This window comes from Alexandromys fortis, unplaced genomic scaffold, assembly GCF_014885135.2.
Source record: "Alexandromys fortis isolate MF-2015 unplaced genomic scaffold, M_Fortis_MF-2015_v1.1 scaffold_70, whole genome shotgun sequence".
Lineage (NCBI taxonomy): Eukaryota > Metazoa > Chordata > Mammalia > Rodentia > Cricetidae > Alexandromys > Alexandromys fortis.
This window is the reverse complement of record NW_026067955.1, coordinates 6,663,791-6,684,254: the sequence shown is the minus strand read 5'-3', so window position 1 is coordinate 6,684,254 and position 20,464 is coordinate 6,663,791. Positions and strand designations below refer to the sequence as shown.

Below are 20,464 nucleotides of genomic sequence, written 5' to 3'. Positions count from 1 at the left end.
AGAGAGAGAGAGAGAGAGAGAGAGAGAGAGAGAGAGAGAGAGAGAGAGAGAGAGAGAGAGAGACTGACTGACTGAGTCGGCCAGATTGCCAAGGGCTGGAACATCCTGGGTACTCTGTGAGTTATCTCTAAAAGACCAATGAGCAATCTCAGTCCCAGTTCTGGATCAAGTGCAGGCAGCAGAGCTTTCCAACACAGTGAAAATGCGGATGGTTCCCGGGGCCTGGCAGCATTCCTTTGGCTTGCAGTGAGCAGAATTAGTTTGGTTCTTAGCAGCATCCTCCGTAGTTAGAAAGGTCTACAGTCCCCGCAGCACGGAAGAGCTGCGTACTTGTTGACGTAGGGCTCGGAGGGAAAGCCGGCTTATAAAAAGCAGAACCATGAGCAGGTCTCATGAATCAGCCTCTCCACCTCCTTCTCTGTCCTCTTTCTCCCCCCTCCTCTTCTCCAAACTTTACCCTGTGTCTTGTGGAGAAGACAGGGGACAGGACAGTTTCTCAGAGTCAAAGGAGGTCATCTGTGATTCAAATACACTATTTAGCAGTCATCGAAAGTGGGTTCTGCAGTGTAGTGCTGAGGTTAGCGGGCTCTGCTTTCCTCTTGTTCTTGGTGATTTTGGATGTCACCTCACGCCGTATATGGTTTTCACTTAAAAACAGGAATAAGGCCCCCATCCCAACACACCTAGGACCCTTCAATTTCATGAGAACTGCTGGGACAGGGTCTGCCCTGAGGTTTCCATTGCATCTGTTTCCCTCCACCTGTGCCCACCTGTAGGCTCGCCCTTAGTCCTGGGCTCTCCAGGGGAGTGGGGAAGCAGACGCCTCTGCTGCTGCTCATGTCTAGATTTTCCTGTGAGGCCAAGGTGCTGCTGATTGCTGTGCAGGACACAGGAAGTGACGACGCCCCTCCTTCTCCATCCCACGGCCACCATGTCCTAAGTGCTCACACATGGGAAGCTGGGCTTGTTTCATTTACAGCCAGGACCAAAGTTCCCATTGACCACCCTCTTCCTGATCAGAAAGGCCATACCCTGAGCCTACCCCCAGGCTAGCCCAAGGGCCAGAGGATAGGTCTGTGTATGGGGTCTTCTCCTGAGAGAGCAAGGCTGGGTCCCAGGATTGTTGGGTCGGTCTTTTGCATAGAAGGAAAATTCTGATATGAGTACTCCAAGGGCCACTTATGGAGAGTCCCACACTGATTGCCCATAGTCCCAAGACCAATGCAAGGAGCTGTTTAAGGCACCAGTGTCTCACCCTCCACCCCACCCCAACCCCTGTTATCTGATGAGAGCATCTAAGCAAAACTTGAAGTCACTTAGCTTTGCTCTTTGGACCAGAAAGCGGGGTGGGGGGTGGGGTGACACAATAAACCCACAGATAATACAAAACTCAAGAAAAACATGTAAATCAGTAATGCTCTGAGGCATGCTGGGAATTACATTGTGCAGACAAATGGGTGTTCCAGCTGACACAGGCATGACCTGGGAGTTGGTAGATAGGTGTGCCTTTCACTGGCAAATCCAAAATGGCAAAGAGCCTTTTCCTTTTTATACCAAAGCCTAGCAGGTGTTGGGGAAACTGTGAGGAGTAAACCAAAATGAGGTAGGTGGGGGTGGAGGTTTGGCTTCGGGGTGAACGCTCTACTCTTGTCAAGTTCAAAACCTTCACAGGAACCTTTAGAGTCAGTCTGTGCTTCTTGTAGATAACCCGGAAGGCCCAGAGGAAAGTCTTTCTCCACACACACTAAAGATAAGTCCCTGTGGAATGGCTAGGGCTTGCTTGGATCATGCAGTTGGAATAGGGTATGGGGGTGAGTCCCACAGGCTGTATGTGAACTTGGGGGGAGGGGAGTAGAGCATAGGAAGGTCTGCCAGCCTCTCAGAAGAGGAAGGAATTGGTGTTGCAAGCTGACTGAGAAGACCAGTGGCAGAGTCAATGTATTAGTCAGTCCATACCAATCCCCCAGCAGGCCATGGGGCAGCAGCTACCTGGTGCTTCATGGTGCTCGCAGAGGTACGGGGGAGTAGGAGGAAGTGCACAGTGCCTGGGCTGATGTCTGGGAGAGGTCAAGGGACAAGACAGTATTCATACCCATGGCAGGCGTGGCAGAGCCACAGGACAAGGTACTTGGGTCAGATGCTACAGCTGCCAGCGACCAGCATTGTCCAGGGACTGCATTTCAGCATGGCCTCTTGGTGATGCGTGTACATGAGGCAGGATCCTGAGAAGGCTCAGAACAGCGATCTCCGTCACTGTCACTGTTAGTGCTCCACAGGATAACGAAAAAGAGAACGCTTGCCTGTGAGAGGCCAGAGTTCAGTAATGAGAGCGCAGGAGAGAGGAAGGGAGGCGAACACTTCCTTCAGATCGTCTCACCTCAGGGCACAGGTTTCTGAGATGCGGCTGGAGTTTGGTGATGGTTTGAGGTGAGTTTCTGAGAGTGATGGAGCAACCCTTGTTTCTCCTCTGTTTTCAGCACTGGTCTAGGCTTGAGTCTGCCTCTGCCTTCCACAAACTATGTGGCTTTAGGCGAGGCCCTGGAGGTCTGAGCTCAGCAGTAGCAGGGATTTACAATGGGTTGCCATGTTGGCTTTCTCACGTGGTGGGTCTGGCACCCGTCCATGCTGAATAGGTATCAACACGTTTCTGGAATTTGTGTGTTCTGCTCCTGACCTGTGACCCCTTGCCATCCCCCACATGGCTACTGGACCATAGATAGGAGTAGTATTGGCTTAAGGTGGACCCCAGCCCAGCCCTCTCACCGAGGCAGCACTCTGGCTGACATCCTCCTCACCATCGGCTCCAGCCTCTGGCAAGTCCACATCCTTGGCTGTGGCTCCCACCACCATTTTGGGACACTTTACGGGTCTCATTTGGAGCCAATGGGAGGAAGCTTCATTTCCTGCCACAGGAAATTGTTTGGCTGGGGAAGAATATGTTTAAAGATTAAAACCTTCTGTCCAGGGAGCTGGAGGGAGATGCTAAGAGGTTTGGGGGTCAACCATGAGGAAGACACTGGGTGTGGAAAGAGAACTCAGTCACAGTTGGGGAGCAGGTCTGCCCTCTCATCAATCAGTGGGCCGCTGGGAGGAAGGAAGGCCTGCTTTAGAGAGAGAAGCTAGCCATGAATACAGCCTTTCCTGTTACTGAGCATGCTCGTGGCAATATGAGCTCAGAATGGGGACTTAATTACTGGATTTACTTAATGGGCCCCAAGCCATGCCTGGGGAGGGCGTGTTCTGGACACATCAGCTGTGTTAAACCCAGCAGCTGGAACGCCCAGTTCACTCATACTATTTGGTAAGCGTTGGTGTGCATTTTGAGTGGGAAAGAGAAAGGGAGGGACAAAGGGAGGGAGAAAGAATGGCTTAGACTTTGAATCAAGAGGAGCTGCCACAATGGTCTGTGAAGAATGAATGAGATGCCTTTGTCATCTTGGGGTGTGTGTGTGTGTGTGTGTGTGTGTGTATGTATGATTTTATGGCTTCGAAGCAGGGACGTGGACCAGATGACTTCTTGAAAGTCTGGTCAGGTGGTCATGTGCTCAGGAGCCTTGCAGTTAGGAGAGCTGGCCTCTGGCTGCAGCCCTGGTACAGACTGCGTGGCTCTAGGGCCCCACCTTTGCTAAGGGGTTGGATTTAATGAGCCAGGAGCATTGGAGACTTGCTTTATGAACCATACAGCATGGTGCTGGTGGAGACCACCTAAGATGAACCAGGAACGGGCACCAGGGAGACAGGAAGTCCCATGGTGGCTGCTCCTGTTACGCTCCTGGATCACCCAAGCCAGGAAGGACTGACTTCTGAGCAGCTAGGCTCCTTCCTTAGCCTAGCATCATGCACGGGAGTGAGGCAGTGTGGAGCCTCTGTGCTAATGTGGCAAGCTGCTGATGTCTGATGTGTTCTCACAGCACCAGGGCTGCATGGAGTGTCACCCAGGCCTCTCAAGAGGCTGTCAATGGTACTTCTAGTTCAGACAAAATACGAAGGCTGAGGTTCTAAACGGTTTGCTCAAATTTATAGAGTTGCTGGACACAGAAATGGCAAATCCAGGCTTAGGCAAGTCCAAAGTCTTCTTTGCCCTCCTCCCCTTGGAATTGTGGTATAACTTACAAATAAACTGTGCATACCCAAAGTGTGCTGTTTGGTAAATTTCAGCATGTGTCTGTCCATAATACCACCACAGTCAAGATAACAAATAGAGCCTGTATCCAGCCAAGGTCTCCCTTGCTAACTCCATCCCTCCCATCTCTGCATGCATGCCTCACCTTCCCAGGCATAGCTTGCTGGGCATGGTGGTGATGCATGGCTGTAGTTCAAGCACTTAGGAAGTTGAGGCGAGAGGATCATACAAGTTTGAACTGGCCCGGGGACTATACCGTATCTGCCATCACCAAAGCTAGAGTGACAGCTGTGTCAAAATAAAAAACCAAGCAATAACAATTTTACATACACAGAACGACCCAGTTCCTTTCACTCATGACCTTGATCCATCCATGCATTGCTCCAGAGGCCAATATTGTCAGTCATCCTCTTTGTGGACGTAGCAAAGTACTTAGGTGTCCGTACATTTGTGGGCATACTGCTTTGTTTCTCTTTGGGGGAATGCGTAGAAGAAGAATAGGTAGATCCTATGGTAGGTGTTGTGGCTTGAGTATGAAATATACTCTGTAGGCTCACCTGTCTGAACGCTTGGTCTCAGGCTTTGACAGCACTGGAAGGATATGGAACCTTTAGGAGGGAGAGTCCCACTGGAGGAAGTCAGTCCCTAGAGGTAGGTTTTGAGGCCCTATAGCCTAGCCCCACTTCCTGTTCACTCTGCTTCCTGAGTTACAGATACAGTATGACCACCTGACCTCGGGCTCCCGTTGCTTTGTCTTCTCTTCTGCAGTGAAGGGGTTGTAGGTCTCCGGAAGCCAAAAGAGGCTATTTGTTCCTTAGGATGCTTTTGTCAAGGTACTTTATTACAGCCACTAATTAGCTAAGACAAAAGCTGGCACCAGGAGTGGGGTGCAGACCATCGCGGTGGGAAGTCAAGGAGGCGGGCACTTGAGGCAGCTGGGCATAGTGCAGACGCGGTCAGGAAGAAAACAGAGATAAAGATTGTTCCCCGCTCACATTTTCCTTCTCAGTAGTCCAGGATCCCATCCCAGAGAATGGTGCCACCCTTAGCGGGCTGGTCTCCCGTCTCAGTTAACCCAGTCAGGATAATCCCCCTGTGACAGGCATACACAGAGACCCATCTCCCAGGGGACTCTACATTTGTCAAACTGACCGTTAGACAGACCATCACAATTTATGTCAGATTATTTAATCACAGCAACTGAAAAAGAAACTAGTATAGTAGGTTTCTACGTTGGACTTTGAAGCAAACTCCCCAACGGTCAGAGCCACTGTATCACTGTTTCCCTATACGAGTTCCGATTGCTCCACACCGTTGCCACCAAGAGGCACACACAGTCCTTTTAATTATAGCTGTTCCGATAGTTGTACTGTGGCATCTCATCATATGTAGTTATTTTATTTCACGTGTGTGGGATTTTGCCTGCACGCATGTCTATGTATGATGGTGTGCTCCATGGCCCAAGAAAAAGGCATACCACCCTTGGGAACTAGAATTATGGGTGGTTGTGAACCTCTGCGTGAGTGCTGGGAATCAAACCCAGGACCTCCGCAAAGAATGGCAAGTGCTCTCAGCTGCTGAGCCAGCCGGAGAGTCCCTTGGTCGTTTTAATCCACTGTACAGATTTATAGTTTTAGTCCCCTCCCCCCTGTACTTTTGTAGTTAGTGATGAAATAGAACATCTTCTTTAAATTCTCAGACTAGCATCTGTCTTGGTGATTCACCTGCTAATTCCAGATTCGGTTGTTTTGGCATTTTTTTACCCTGGAAACGGAAGCTCTGTGAGATTTAGTCTTTGCCAATGTCACCTGTTACTTTTGTTTAAGTCTACAGATCAGGAGCCTCTACCCTGATTTCCTATGTATCGATATATGAACTTGGATTTTTAATGGATTGTGTTTTTGGTGTAGTAACCGAGAAGTTATTGTTCAAGTCACAGAGATCTTACAAAGTTTGTCTTGACTTTTTTGTTGTTTGAATTTTTTTTGGTTTTTCAAGACAGTTTCTCTGTGTAACAGCTCTAGCTGTCCTGGAACTCGCCCTGTAGACCAGGTCTTGAACTCACAGAGGTCACCTGCCTCTGCCTCCTGAGTGCTGGTATTAAAGATGTATGTCACAACCATCTGGCTATATTGACTTGATGTTTTGTAGTTTTGAGGTTTTTTTTTTTTTTTTTTTTTGTAGTTTTAAGTTTTGTACTTTGACCTTCCATTCCTACAGAGGTGTAAGGTGTAGGTTGAAGTTCACTTTTCTTGGTGTGGCTCTCCAGTAGGTCCAGCACCGCCTACTGAAAGGTCCACCTCTCCCAGCTGGTGTGTCTTTGGCCCTTCGTTGAAAGTCGGCCTTCATGTATATGTGACTGTGTATGGCCTTTCTTGGGTCCCATGGGTATGCTGGTCAGTTTTGAGTGCATTGCCACGTTGCTTTGATGAGGGTAGCATTCTTGCTTTTTGGAACTATATTTTCTATGCATGTATGCATGTATTTGTGTGGGTTTGTGTGTGCAGGTATGCTGATGTGTGCAGTACCTATGCACATGTTTGTGTATGACTGTGGAGGTCAGAAGACAAGTCTGGCTGCTGTCCACTTTGTTTTTATTTTTTGAGACAGGGTCACACTGGCCTGGGTCTCATCAGGAAGGTGAGGCAGGGTGGTCACCAGACTCTCGCGATGTGGCTGTTTCTGCCTCCTCAGTGCGCTACCATAGCCAGCTGTTTTTCCTTGAGCTCCAAGGACTGGACGCAGGTTCTCGCGCCTGTGACACAGCTGGCTGGCCATCTCCCTAGCTCTCTTTGTTACTTTTAAAGCAAGAGGATACCCCTTCCACCATCCAGGTGGGCCTGTCGGGTCCATTCTTCCTCACGGCTGGCATGGTCCTTCTTCTGCCACTTCTCTCCTGTCCTCGTCTTTCCCACCAGAGAGGTGACCTCAGCATCCAGCCAGTCCTGTGCTAGGGCCTTTGTCATACCCTGAAGAGTCAGTGTGGCCTCTTCCCTTATCTTTGGGGAATTCAGTAGCTTTGAAAGAAAGTGAGGAGAGCTGAAGGATTGATTTTATGTCTCCACTTTCCCCTCACCCTTTCTCGTTGTCAACCCCACAGCTCAGCCGCTTTGCCTAGGGCTGGCTTAGAGAATGACCACAGTCACCAGTGACTGAGAGGAATGCTCACCATGGGCTGGAGCTTTGTAAAGCAGTTTCTAGTAGAGATCAGGCAAGGGGGAGACTGTCCCCATCGTAACAGATGCAGTAGTTGAGAGTCCTGGTGCCCAGGGTTGCAGAGTCAGGAGCGTGAGCCACATCTCCAGATCTTCTGGCTGCACATCGGCTGACTTCCTTCTGTGCCTCAAGGACTAGTCTCAGGCTGTCCTCTCTTGTTCGGCTCAGTAATTACTGTTTTCAGCTGCAGGGGCTATGTGGTCTGGGCCTCAGGGGGGTGGGGAGGTAATTACATCCTTCTACAGGCCCTTAGTCAGCAGCTCTCGGCCAGTCCCTGTGACCAAGCCCAGCACTGACCTTTGTCCCTCCCCATTTCAGGCCAGTGCCTTGGAGATTGGTTGGACCCTGTTTGGTTCTGGTTGGCACGTCTACCCAGCCCCCTCTCTTATAAAGCATCATAAAATCTGTTGGGTCAGTTTGCAGTGGCCCTCTGCTGGCTTGACTCAGCTACTAGAAGCATCATGCCCCTAACCTGGAGCTCCTAGGACAAGCCTTCTTATGGAAGAGGCAGTCCTACCTCCATTACTCTAGCCTCCCCCCGCCCCGCAACCTGTGGGCCACACGCAGTCAGACTTATCACAGTATTTGCCTTTTTCATCCATGTGCATGAACACAGCCCATGTAAACATCTCAGAGGCCATTTACTGCTTCTGGGGAACAGTCAGACTCGTTCCGCCTGCCACCTAACCTCCTCTGTATGCAGCCTCTACCCTGTCCAGTGGTCGTCTCTACAAGGGCAAGATTGGTGGCATGTGTACCTGCTTGAGTGTATCTCAGGCAGGTTCCCTTCCTTGAGAGCTGCTGGGAGAATTCTGGGGACTGCTGGATGCAAGGCCTTTCTTTTGGCCTGGGAAGCCTCGGCCTTCTTTGGTGGGCCTCCTTGCTGCTTTTGGGAGCTGGGCACATGTCCAGTAAGAACAGTTAGCTGTGATGCTTTGATTTCCTGGTCCCCTTTGTGTGGGGGAGGAAAGAACTTGAGAGTGTCTGCCAGCAAACTTGAACCCCAGGAGCTGTTGGGGGCCGGATATGGGAGTCAGCAATCCAAGCCTCCACCACTGACACCTTCTGTCCCTTCTTTGCCATGGCAGGTCACTGGATGGCCGGCTGCAGGTGTCCCATCGGAAGGGGCTCCCCCACGTCATCTACTGCCGCCTGTGGCGATGGCCTGACCTGCACAGCCACCATGAGTTACGGGCCATGGAGCTGTGTGAGTTCGCCTTCAACATGAAGAAGGATGAAGTGTGCGTAAATCCTTACCACTATCAGAGAGTAGAGACACCAGGTATGTGTGTGTGTGTGGCCTTGCCCTCCCCGTCCTACCAACTCTGGAGGGTCTAAGGTGCCCTCGGGGACTGGGACTTCAGCGTCCTGGCACTGACCCACCTCTGTTGTGTTTTCCTTGGGGACAGTTCTACCTCCAGTGTTGGTACCACGCCACACCGAGATCCCGGCCGAGTTCCCCCCGCTGGATGACTACAGCCATTCCATCCCTGAGAACACTAACTTCCCCGCTGGCATTGAGCCCCAAAGCAATATTCCAGGTAGGCATTGGCGGCTGCACAGGCAGCCAGGAGGCAGGGATGGCGCCATTTCCCCATCCTCTCCACGTCATCGAGCGTACAGCAGGCTCGTGGGCCCTGATTATGAACCATATCCCAACCGGGAACGATCGGTGGCCCAAGCTCCCCTAACGATGTTTTTCTTGGCATGGGAGACCCTGTGACCCTTCTGCAGGGCTCCGGTGCCGTCATTTATTTTGAAAGCGGAAATAGCAACACTGTGTCTCTGCTCTCCCTCCCAGCCCACAAGGCTGGCATACAGGCAGGGTTCCTGAGGGGTACGGGCTGCAGAGTGTGGAATGAGGCAGCAGAGGGCCCTATAAGTACCCTGAGCTTCGGACTGGGCAGAGTGGGAGTTGAGGCAGTAAGTAGAACGTCCCTCATTGTCATGGTGCCAGCATTTCTGGAAGCCCCTCATCTACATGCAGATCATGTGTGAATCACTGCCGGGCACTCTGGGCATCCAGGAAAGCTGTGCTTGGCCATGCTAGGGCCAGTCAGGGCCACTTTTTGCTTTTGGGGCAACGATCCAGCTGTGTTCCTTTTAGAGTGTTCTAATTTGGATGTGGCTTTCGCTCTCTGGGTTGGCTTACTGGGCTGAGGTTAGCTGTGGCCCGTGTCTTGGGTCAGAACGCATGCACACAGAGGCCAGCTGTCTGGCTTCTCAGATCCTTGCAGGTAGTGCTAGTCTCCGCGGGGGGGGGGGGGGGGTTAAGCTGTCCACTCCCTATCAGATGGCAGACCTTGGAGGGCTAAGGCAGGGTGGGAAGGTGAGGTCGAGTTCCGAGAAATGGATCATTGAGGGCGCCACCGCTGAACGGCAGCCTCACTGGGGAGTTAAGCCACATCCCCTAGAGACAACAGTGGCAGGAACAGCCAGCTTGCACAGGGACAGCCTCAAGGCCACAGCTCCCAGGGGACAGAGATGGTAAAGTAGGCATGTCCTAAAGCCTCCCTTCTTTACCTGACCTTGAAGGATGGGGACAAGCCAGCTAAACCGTGGTCCTAGAGCAAGGCATTTCAGATTTGGGAGTCGGTGTGTTAGGATCCAGGTTGGGAGGCAGAGGGCAGCGCTGGAAAAGGCCTGAGCATGGCAGAGTCCAGGAACTGACACCTGCCCTTGAGGCCCAGCTTTCTTCTAGGCACTCTGCACCCAGCGGTGGCGTGAATGCATGCTTTATTGGCCAGCAAATGGAGCGCCAGGGCCAGGCCTTACATTTCTTCTAATGGGACTGCCTGCCTTCTGATCCCCAGAAACCCCACCCCCTGGCTACCTGAGTGAAGATGGAGAAACTAGTGACCACCAGATGAACCACAGCATGGATGCAGGTCAGTAGTGGTGACTTGCCCCTCCCTTCTGCCCCCCTGCTTTCCTGCCTGCCTGCTGTCTATAGAGCACTCCTCGAGTGCCTAGTACGTCACTGGAGATACTCTGTGCCACAGGGGCACAAAGTTGTTTTCCCGACAGTGTAGCCTGGCCATGTGGGTGAGGTGCTGGCAGAGGGTGGGAGAAGGGCTCCCACACCTAGAGCAGTGCAGGTGAGCAGGGAGGAAAACCTGCGTGGAGGAACAGCCCTTTCTGGTGGCCAGCAAAGACACCAGAAGCAACTGTTATTTATTTATTTATTTTTTCAAATGTAGTGGCCAAATGAGATCGGCATGCCCCTGCTGGGAGGGACTGGGCCTAGTTTTCTCTTGCTGCGGTCCCAGATGTTTCCTGTGTCATATGTTACGGGACCAAATTGCTTCCAAACGAGCAGCTTCTTGAACAGAGCCCCAGCTGCCACACGGGACCTGCTTGGCATTGTGTGGTGGGTGAGGAGGGAGAGAGCAGATGTTCCCATGATGGCGGGCTGCCTCACGCACAGACCACAAGAGTTTACACAATCCACAGGAGGGTAGAAGAGGGTTACATATGCGGCAGAAGCATAGTCGCGGGGGTATTGTGCTTTTAGGTCAAGCATGCCCCCAGACATACCCATCTAGGCCTGTGGCTGGCAGCATGGACCCAGCTGAGTGCACGGGAGACCTTCCTGTACTCAGTGCCAAGTGACCACTGCAAACTTGCAGCTACGGGCAGTGAGCCAGCTAGGCAGCCTCCCTCCAGCTGCAGAGCTTCTCCTCAGTCCCGCCCCCCTTCTCTGTGTGTAGAATGACCGTTATAAACAAACATAATCAGAGAGGTCTGTATGTGGGAAGGACTAGTCAGGCATGCTTTCACTGGCTCCAAGCTGCTTGCGCCCTTCATTGTCTTTCTGTCCCATTATACCGTGTCCCCTCTCCTATCTCTCTCTTTCTCTTTCTCCATGCAAAGCTCTGGGGGGCCAGGGTTTGTGTACCCAGATAACGTAGGCATGGATGGGCAAAGGTCTCTCTTTGTTCCTTGGTTTTCCTCCAAGTAGCCTGTCTGGCTCCTAGTCCAATTGCTAACGGGCTTGTCTTCTCCATCAGGTGAGGTGTGGCGGTGTCTCTGGTCTGAGGGTCACCAGAGTCACCCTCAGGTCTTGCCTGGCAGCATATGTGCCCTTTCAGAATAACCTTGACCTTCATGATTTGAGCTACTGCAAAATAGGGAGCAACTATTGAAGGTTTCCTGGATGCCAATCCTGGCATTAATCTTTTTTTTTTAATGTAACCATCTTATACTTAATTTATATAGTTCAATAGATGATTATTCCCTTCTTTGCACCAGGGGAAAAATTAAGGCCCCATAATGTAATATATTTTTACCAAAACCACAGCCAAAGCCATGGCTATTATGTAGCAAGCTTTTCAAGCACCATTATGGCCTCCAGAATTGTTTCTTATCTCCACGGGGTCAGGTGCTGCCACAGGGGAGAAGAGAAAGCCCGTGACCTGGTCTTTACCCTCCGAGTTCAGAGCTCTTCTGTTGGGATGAAATCAAAGAGCCCCAGGGACAGCTCAAGGCACTTTCAGGGCTCAGCCTCAAGGTCTGGTGGATGTCAGGGGGTGGGGCCAGGCTGCAAGACATTCATAAATAAGTAACTGCACTCCAAGGCACGCGGGAACAAAGGAGGGTAGGATGGGGCCCTGTGGAAAGGCCGACGCTGGCTTTCTTTGAAGACTGATGTGTGTACACGTGTGTGTGTGTGTGTGTGTGTGTGTGTGTGTGTGTGCGTGCACGTGTGTGATTTTTCTTGGTAGCCGGGGCAGAGAGAAGATCAGAGTGTGTGAATTGGGCAGAATCCTGCCTTGCACAAAGTATCAAGTCAGTCTCTGAGTTGCAGGATTTCTGAGGCTGGGTCTGTGAATTTCCTGAGGTGATCCCGGTACCTTAGAGCTAGACTGTGGAGTTGGGCAGTGTGGGAGGGAGAGAGAGAGGCTGCCCCTCCACAGTACCGGGCTTGGAAGCACTGGAATGTGTGTCTTTATGCTTTCATTTCCTCAGGATAGTCAGCCGTCCCTGAGGACAGGTGTGTGCACTGGCCTAGCCGAGCCCACCACGGCCTGTGCTGGAGGGGCCCTCTAAGGCTGGTTACTCAATCCACCCATTCCACAGAGAGGGCAGCATGCCTAGATGTGTGGCGGGGAATGTATGAGGCCAGGTCAAGGCTGGGCTGCTTAAGGTTTGGTCCAGGGCTTCCTTATGGCATGGTGAGGGATCCTGTCTTGACTGTAGAATACTCCAACAACATCTTACAACTCTGTATCACCTTGCAGGCTCTCCAAACCTATCCCCGAATCCGATGTCCCCAGCACACAATAACTTGGGTGAGTATTCATCGGTAAGCTGGGGGCCGTCCCACACCTGGCTATAGCTCAGCTGATTGCCTCAGTGGGAAGGGACAGTGAAGGTGAGCCCTGCCCCCTTCCGTCACCACCAGCCCAGCCTTAACCCATGGGGTTTCTGGTTACAGTGATCCTGGGGTCACCTCAGAACAGGGAAACCCGAGATCAGTGGTGTCAGGAAAGACAGCCTATGCTGGGGCTCGTGTTTCCCCTGGGCGGCATTCAGACGTGAGTGAACGAAATCTCCCAGACCTCAGGCCCAGGAGAGGGGGCCTCAGCCAGCCAAACGCATGTGTGTGGCTTGGGGCAAAGCCACAGGCGGCTGCCCAGACTCAGCCCCCGGCTCCCAGAAGCTTGTTTCAGACACACGGTGGGATTTCAGCTGAGTTTATCGTCTCATAATAACTTGTTATTAAAGCAGCAACATATAAGGAATTTGGGGGAAAAGCAATGTGCCCACGATCACACTGCCCAGAGCAACTGTTTTATCATGGTCTGTCTGGTGTTTGTGGGGCAGTGTATACATGTGTACTGTGCCACTGAAACCATGGCCCGTCTGATCCATGGCCCGTCTGATCCTCTACAAATGCGTTTCTCCATTTGGAAGTCTTGATTATCACTGTACTATCTCACGATGTTTCTATCAGCTGACCCCACTGTTCCCACAACAGTCTTCAGCTGTTGGACGCAGGTCAGCGTTCTGAGGGTCACCCTGCCAGCATCCTTCCAGCGTGGGGGAGGGAGACTCTTCAGGAGTCCTTGGGGCTAGAAACGGCAGAAGGGCTCAAGACAGATGAGATGTCTGTGTTTTTATCAAAGGTAGCTTTGGATATTCTGGTCTGTAGTTTGGGTTCATTGGGGGCGGGGTGGGACTGGGGTTAAGGCTGGCTCTTGCTCTCTGGCCCAGGAAAAGCAGTTGATCGTGGTGGGACACTTTGGAGCAGAGCACACTGGACGGGCTGGTGTGCCCATTTGTTTCAAGACCTTGGCCGATAGTGTTGGCGAAAACTCCTCATTCGGAATACTGGGAAACACGTAAAGAGTCTTTGAAAAGTGCCGACGGGTGGGCGGAGCAAAACATGACTTTGAGATACAGTTTAAATCTTTGGAGTGTAATCTCGAGGAGCTTGGCTGAGGGAAGGTCACGTTCTTGATAGTGGAGGCCCGAGTTATTGAAAACAAACCAAGACTAGATGCCACTAAAGGCCGATCAGGGGCGTCCAGCTTCGGGGGTGAGCTGCTTTAGATTTATTTCTGGAGCCATTTCACTGTAAGTGTTCAGGCACGTGCCACTGGGAAAGCCATCAAGGTCACAGACCAGTCTGCTGGTGGCAGCAGCCTCAGGCTAGAATTTTCTGACTTAGGATCCTTCATGTGCATTTAAATCTTTGACCTGGGGTGCAGGCTGGGAGGAGGGTGAGCCAGGGCAGAATAATGATGGGACAAAGTGTTTCCTGGGGGCCCTTCGGGGTACCCCGAGGGCTGGTCTTCATAACCATGGGCAAAAGCGTGGTCACTTTTCATGTCACAGCTCAGGAGAGCCTGTGCTCCTCTGAGCCGCACAGTCATCAGACAGAGAAACTGACTTTGACTCTTGGCTTCCTCGATCCATACCCTGTGTAGATGCTAGGATCCGGGGCAGTCATTCTCAACACTTCGAATGCTGTGGCCCTATAATATAGTCGCCATATTGTAACCCCCGGCCATAAAATTACCTTTGTTTCTACTCTATAACTGTAATTTGGTTGCTGTTAAGAATCGTAATATAAATATTGGTATTTCCTGATAGTCTCAGGTGACCCCCATGAAAGGGTTGTTTGACACCCCCCCCCCAAGGGGGTTGAGACCCGTGGGTTGAGAACCATTGGTCTAGAGCCATGCTAGAAACATGGTCACAACATGACCACACCTGTATTTCCCTATGGAGCTGAGGGAGCAGGCATAGAAGTGGGGACTATGCCCAAGAGGAAGCCATAAGCAATGTGCTGGGCAGACTCAGCCCAGACTCACCTTGGGCCAGGTGGACATCGGAAAATAGAACGAGATGAGAGATGAGGGACATTACAGATGGAGGAGCAGGTGTGCTCCAAGGAAGTCACCAATGTGGTTATCAGCTAGCAGGAAGGGCTGGGGCAAGGTGCAGCTGAGTCTTGAATGCTATGTCACTCCCTTCCCTGCCCTCACAGCAGGAGGTTGCGGGTGTGCTGGAGGGGTTGTGGTGAGATCCTAATAGCACCAAAATAGAGGAAATCTGACCACTATATAGCGTATAAATTTGATGAGACGTTCCTGGAGGAAAACCAGAAAGAAACCCAAGTAGTTGGTGGGCGTCCTAAGGGAAGCTAAGGTTCACACGCTAGAGAAATACGAAAGGCCGTTTCAAGAAGTGGCTGTGGACCTGTGCGCACAGGACGGGGACCATAAGGAGGCCTGCCCTGATGAGGTGTGATGGGCCTAGAGACTGCCAGAGGTCTCTCTGCTCCATGGATCCTCCCTGGGAAGTCAGGGAGGCAGGGGCCCAAGGCAGGAAGTTGTAAGCATTTTGTGTTTGCTGTTAGTCCAAGGCACTGATAGAGAGCACATGGTACCTGTGTGAAGCCCCACCCCCCAAGTTCTGTGGTGAGCAACATAGCAAGACCTCCAGGAAGCCCATAGGAAGGGGTTCGGTCCATCTCCTGTCCTTCCCACAAAGACTGCTGGGTATTTCTCTCCCTTACCCACTGACCATTCCAGCAAGTCCATTCAGGAATGCCACTAAAGGTTTGGCTGACATCATAGGAGTGGGTGGATTGGGTAGAGAGAGGACCCTGGCTCAGGAGAGAGCCAGAGACACAGGCGGAAGGGGACACTGGGGACAGAAGACAAGAGCCTGAGGCCAGGAGGAGGATAGGGTTATGGGCACAGTGGCCAGGAGGTAGAGGTGCTGAAAGCCAGTGACAGCAGAGGAGACTTCTCAGGAGTGCAAAATGAGATGTCAGAAGAGCTAAGGAGGGGCATCAGGAGCTTGGGAGCAACCTTCACAGAACAGTCAAGAGGTGTGTGGTGCAGGAGAGCCGCAGGCTGAAGGGCATGCAGAAGGGGGCTGTTGAGGTAGCAGAAGCCGCACCCTTTGTGATTGGTGACTAGGTACCCCAAACTGCAGAATGGAGATCAGAACACGGAGAGTGTTGTCTTAGTTAGGGTTACCATTTCTGCAATGAAACCATGATCAGCAGATTGGGGAGAAGGGGTTTGTTTGGCTAATCCTTCCACATCATAGTCTATCACTGAGGGAAGTTAGGACAGGAACTCAAACAGGGCAGGAGCCTGGAGGCAGGAGTGGATGCAGAGGCCATGGAGGGGCATTAGCTTGGTTTATTCCCCATGGCTTGCTGAGCCTGCTTTCTTAGAGAACCCAGGATCACCAGCCCAATGATGGTCGCACTTACAATGGGCTGGGCCCTCTCACACCCACCGCTAAGAAGGAAAATGCGCTACAGGCTTGCCCACAGCCCCTGCTCTGCAAAACAAAGGGCTCGGGGGTTCCCCAGGGTTAGCCTCTTCTGGAGACATTTTCTCAGCTGAGGTTCTCTTCTCTCAGACAACTATAGCTTATGTCAAACTGATGTAATTCTAGCCAGCACAGTGCTTTCTAGAAAAAGATGGGGACATCTCAAGATTACAGGTATGTCTTTGAAAGGTCTTGATATGAAATTATTATGCAGAGAAAGTATACCACATCTAGTTATGGCTTCCATTTTCTTCCCCGCTCAGGCCCCAGCTCAGGTCTGGGGAAGAATGAGCTTCTCAAAATCAGCAGTGCAGTGACCTGAGAGACAAGGCCCAAAGGCAGGACTGAGCCCCAGCCGGGCATGGTGCGCAGAGGCTAACCCTGGGGAACCCCTGGGCCCTTTGTTTTGCAGAGCAGGGGCTGTGAGCTGGGCATGTTTCTTTTCAGACACATCATGCTGGGTGGGTCACCTGAAATTTCCCAAGTGTCTACGTCAGGAAGATTGAGGAAAACAGGGGAAGGAAGCAGCAGGTTAGGGAAAGGTGACCCTCTGGTGAGTAAGTTATTCCCTGTCACAGTGACACATGTAGGGTGTGCCTGGGCTGAGGAAACTGAGGTCCTTGTAAGAGCCCGACACAGCAGAGAGCTGAGCCTATTGTGGTAATGGCTTCCTGGAGTGCCCATGACAGGGTGAGCCTTCCTCTGCTGGGTTAGGGCTGGGCTGGGTGGCAGGATCCGAAGCCCACCCCTCTCCTCCAGCCCCTCACCTCCTTACCCCCTGGAATGGTGAGAAGCCAGCAGGATCCATGCTGCCAGACAGTACTTCTTAAAGGCCAGCTGCAGCCTTCAGTGGCTTATGGAGACACAGGCAGGGGCTTGGGTAAGGGACTTGCTAGGTACAGCTGTGCACACACGAGGACCTGAGTTCAGCCCCGAGAACCCATGTAATGCTGGATGTGGGAGCATTTGCGCTTCCAGCGCTCTGAGTTTGTCCTGAGGCACATGCGCATATCACACACACACACACACACACACACACACAGGATGGCAGGAAATCAGCTGCCACAGGGTCCGGTTTTCAGCCCCTGCTGTTTGCCTGACTTAGTAAACTTGCCTGAGGTCAGAGCAGCTTCTACTCCTTCCTCTGTATGTGCTAGCTCTTTACCTCAGTCTGGGAGGCAGGGTGGAGTGAGGACCCAGGTGCTGGGGCCATGGAGGGCCAACGCCCCCCAGCACAGGAGATGGTGCTCTAGTAGCTGGGCATGAATTACTTTGCATGAGGGGAATGTCTCATGTCACCGGTACTGGCCCTTGCAGGTCAGGGTCATACAGATGGGGATGGATTCTCCAGTGGAAGCAAACAGCTAAGGAAGAGACAGCCAGAAGGGCTATGGGGTCAGAGGGTAGAATCTTCAAGACTGAGGCAGAGTCACTCTTCATGGGTGGGGAGGGCCCAGACTAGCCAGGACATCTCTGCTTTGACCTCAAGTCCTGTGGTACCCGCCGTACAGACCTTTACCCATCGCCTGCCTGAGGTTCAGGAGAAAGCTGGCGTGCCCCCCTCCTCCCCTCAGCTTCTGCCGACTGGAATCTTTTGCACATGTTTTTAATAGGCACCCCTTAATCCAAGTGTCGCCTTCTGGGTTTTATTCTATTTTCTTTTCCTTAAACAAAACACAGAGTCTGTGCCAGCTTGGAATGGGGCTCAGAACTGAAGCCAGCCAATGCGTTAGGCTGGCCAGGGGCCAGCGGAGAACTGAGTGCTCCATGCCAGTCGAGAAGCCTGGCTGACACCATGCTGGTGGAGGTGGCGGCCCTGATGGCTAGTGCGGAGGTTTCGTGTCTTTAACACCTCCGCTCTGGGAAGAGATTAGCAGGGACTGGGCTGAATGGAGTCAAGGTCTCCTCTAACAGCCCAGGTGTGTGGAAGCCTTGGTCTGGCAGAGCAAACCCATATATATTCCTTGGGGTGTCATCCATGGAGCCCCAAATCTCCTGCAATCTTGCTGCCAGATGGGCCTTTGAACAGCAGCTCTTCAGGGCCTCTGTAAACCACTTCTGCACTTATTGGGGGACTCTGGGACTCGGGGAGGGAATGGCATGGTGGCTGGAGCAGCTAAGCCCATGTTGGCTAGATCTTGAAGCACAGTTTGTCCAAACCTTGGTAGATCAGGAAGCAGAGCATGGAACCAGAACTCAGGGCAGGCTGTAACCCTCCAGGCCTGCATCCAGGGACCTACATCTGCCAGCTTGGCCCTGTGTCCCAGAGGTTTCATAACCTCCTTAAACAGCACCGCCAGCTAGGGACCAAGTATTCAATTGTATGAGGCTAGGGGGCACATTTTAGGCCCAAACCTTAACAACTCTGTTCCCTTTTTGTTTGATCTTCTAAGAAGCTCAGAGTTGAGCTGAGTGCTGTCAGTGGCTGCTATCACATTCTTGTACCAGCCATGGCTCTTGTCTCTCCAGAGTCCTGACTTTTTCTAGAAAAGATTTGTGGGGGGTGGGAAGGGCTACCATTGCAGGGGGAAATAGTAACTATACTTTTTGCTATGCACCCGCTGTAGCAAAAGTGCCTGAAGGAAAAAGCCAGGGCTGATAGGTGGGGAGGGAGGGAGAGAGGGAACTCAAAGGCACAGCCTTGCAGAGAATTAAAAGGGGGCTACCCTAGTCGGCCCTGTTGCTGAGTCAGAGAAGACAGGCACCCTTTGAAGTGGCAACCTTTGAGCTGTGCCCTGGTGCCATGACATAGCTGCTATGAGTCTGGAAGGCCTGTCCATCTGAGTCCAGACTCTCTACTGGGTTACTCAGGGTGCCTGGAGGGAGGGGGGTCCCAGAGGTGTTTGGGGGAGGGAGGGTATAGATCTGCCTGGAAGGGCCGCTTTCCATGAAGCTTCCCCTTCCCCCGAACACTGCTCTTCCAGGTATGACAGACACTCTGGGGGGTGTGCCAGGCTTTGTTTGGATGGGTGGTGTCAGTGTTCCTGGGAATCTTAACACCAGCTCTCTTGTGCCTGGACTAAGCCCACGAAATCCTAGGCAGGACTTTGGAATTTGGGGGTGAGGACTTTGTTATACACGCTACTAAGAAAGCCAGGGATGACCTGGATCAGCCAAAGCTGTTGCCTCTTTAGGTTGAAACATGGCAGAAACACAGGGACTAAGATGGCCAGCTTTAGCTATCTTCTAGAACCATCCTTGATACAGATGAGGAAACAGACCAGAGTGGAAGGTCATGTCCCCAGGGACACACTTCAAGGTAGGTGACCCTTGGGCAGTAGCAGCTAGCAGCACCAACAGGTCACCTGCCCATTTTAAACTTTGGCTAGCACTGGGCTTTTTTTCTTTTTCTTTTTTTAACAAATTGTCCAAAGCAGCATAGCTCACATTCTAGTGGCTAAATTGTTTAGAATCTAGCTTATCTCATTGGAATGTGGAAGCGTGGAGCAGGGCCAGGACCGGACGTGGCTGCTGTGGCTCAGTCCAGCCTCAGGAGCCAGGGGCACAGGCCACAGCTGCTCCTGTCTCGGCGCCCCCCTTCTCTGCACGGTAGCTTTGATCCTCTGCTTCCTTCCCCTTGGCCTCTTGCTCAACCGCTCAACCACCGTGAGAAGAGAAGGAGGGGAGGAAGCTTTGCCCATCTGCATCTGGAAGGTCAAGACAGCACCAGGGTGTTCCCAGGTTCCTAGGCAAGGTTATTATCGCTGTTGGTACCTTATACTGCTTGCTGCATGCCCATCTATTACTAGAGTTAGCTCAGGGAATCCACAATAGCTCCAGTGGCATAGAGGATGCGACCATGGGCAGGGGCGATGCAGAGCCTGACACAGGGAGCGTGAATGAATTATTCTGAGATCTGGTTCAACATAAAGGACGATGGCTTTTTGGTGGGGAGTGCTTCCAACCCCCACCTGGCAGTGTCTAGGCATGGTTGTTATTGTCAGTACTTGGGAGGATGAGGTAAATATATGCTATGAGTATCCAATGACTTGGAGGCTGAGGATGCATTTGACCATCCCATAATATCTGGACCACCTTTCTCCCAACCAGTCATCTGCCCTAGCTTAGGGTATGCTGACCCTGCAGCTGGCTCTGGCAGTCGGCAGTATGTGAAGATGGGGGCTGTATCCCCCGCCTCACTCTTACAAGGACCATTTGCTTTGCACTGCAGGAGATCTGGGCCATTGTACCACCAGGGGCCATCCAGGCCCTCCCCTGTGGGCAACACAGCATCTGCTGTTCTCTTTGACTGGGCACTTAGGAGACACTGAGCACAGGTCCCAGCAGCTCTCTACTTCAGCAGACAGGATTCTCAGGCCAGTGCTG

At 52.1% G+C, this 20,464-nt stretch overlaps 1 protein-coding gene across 3 annotated transcripts in view; it reads left to right on the top strand.

The window, feature by feature from the left end:
- The window catches only part of Smad3 (SMAD family member 3), a 111,347-nt gene that overhangs the window by 80,284 nt on the left and 10,599 nt on the right, over positions 1–20,464 (top strand). For all 3 annotated transcript variants that reach the window (XM_050151756.1, XM_050151757.1, XM_050151755.1), the window contains exons 2-5: positions 8,428–8,621; positions 8,749–8,880; positions 10,153–10,227; positions 12,580–12,630. In XM_050151756.1, the coding sequence (XP_050007713.1) occupies positions 8,428–8,621; positions 8,749–8,880; positions 10,153–10,227; positions 12,580–12,630 (452 nt within the window). The remainder of the gene's footprint in view (positions 1–8,427; positions 8,622–8,748; positions 8,881–10,152; positions 10,228–12,579; positions 12,631–20,464) is intronic.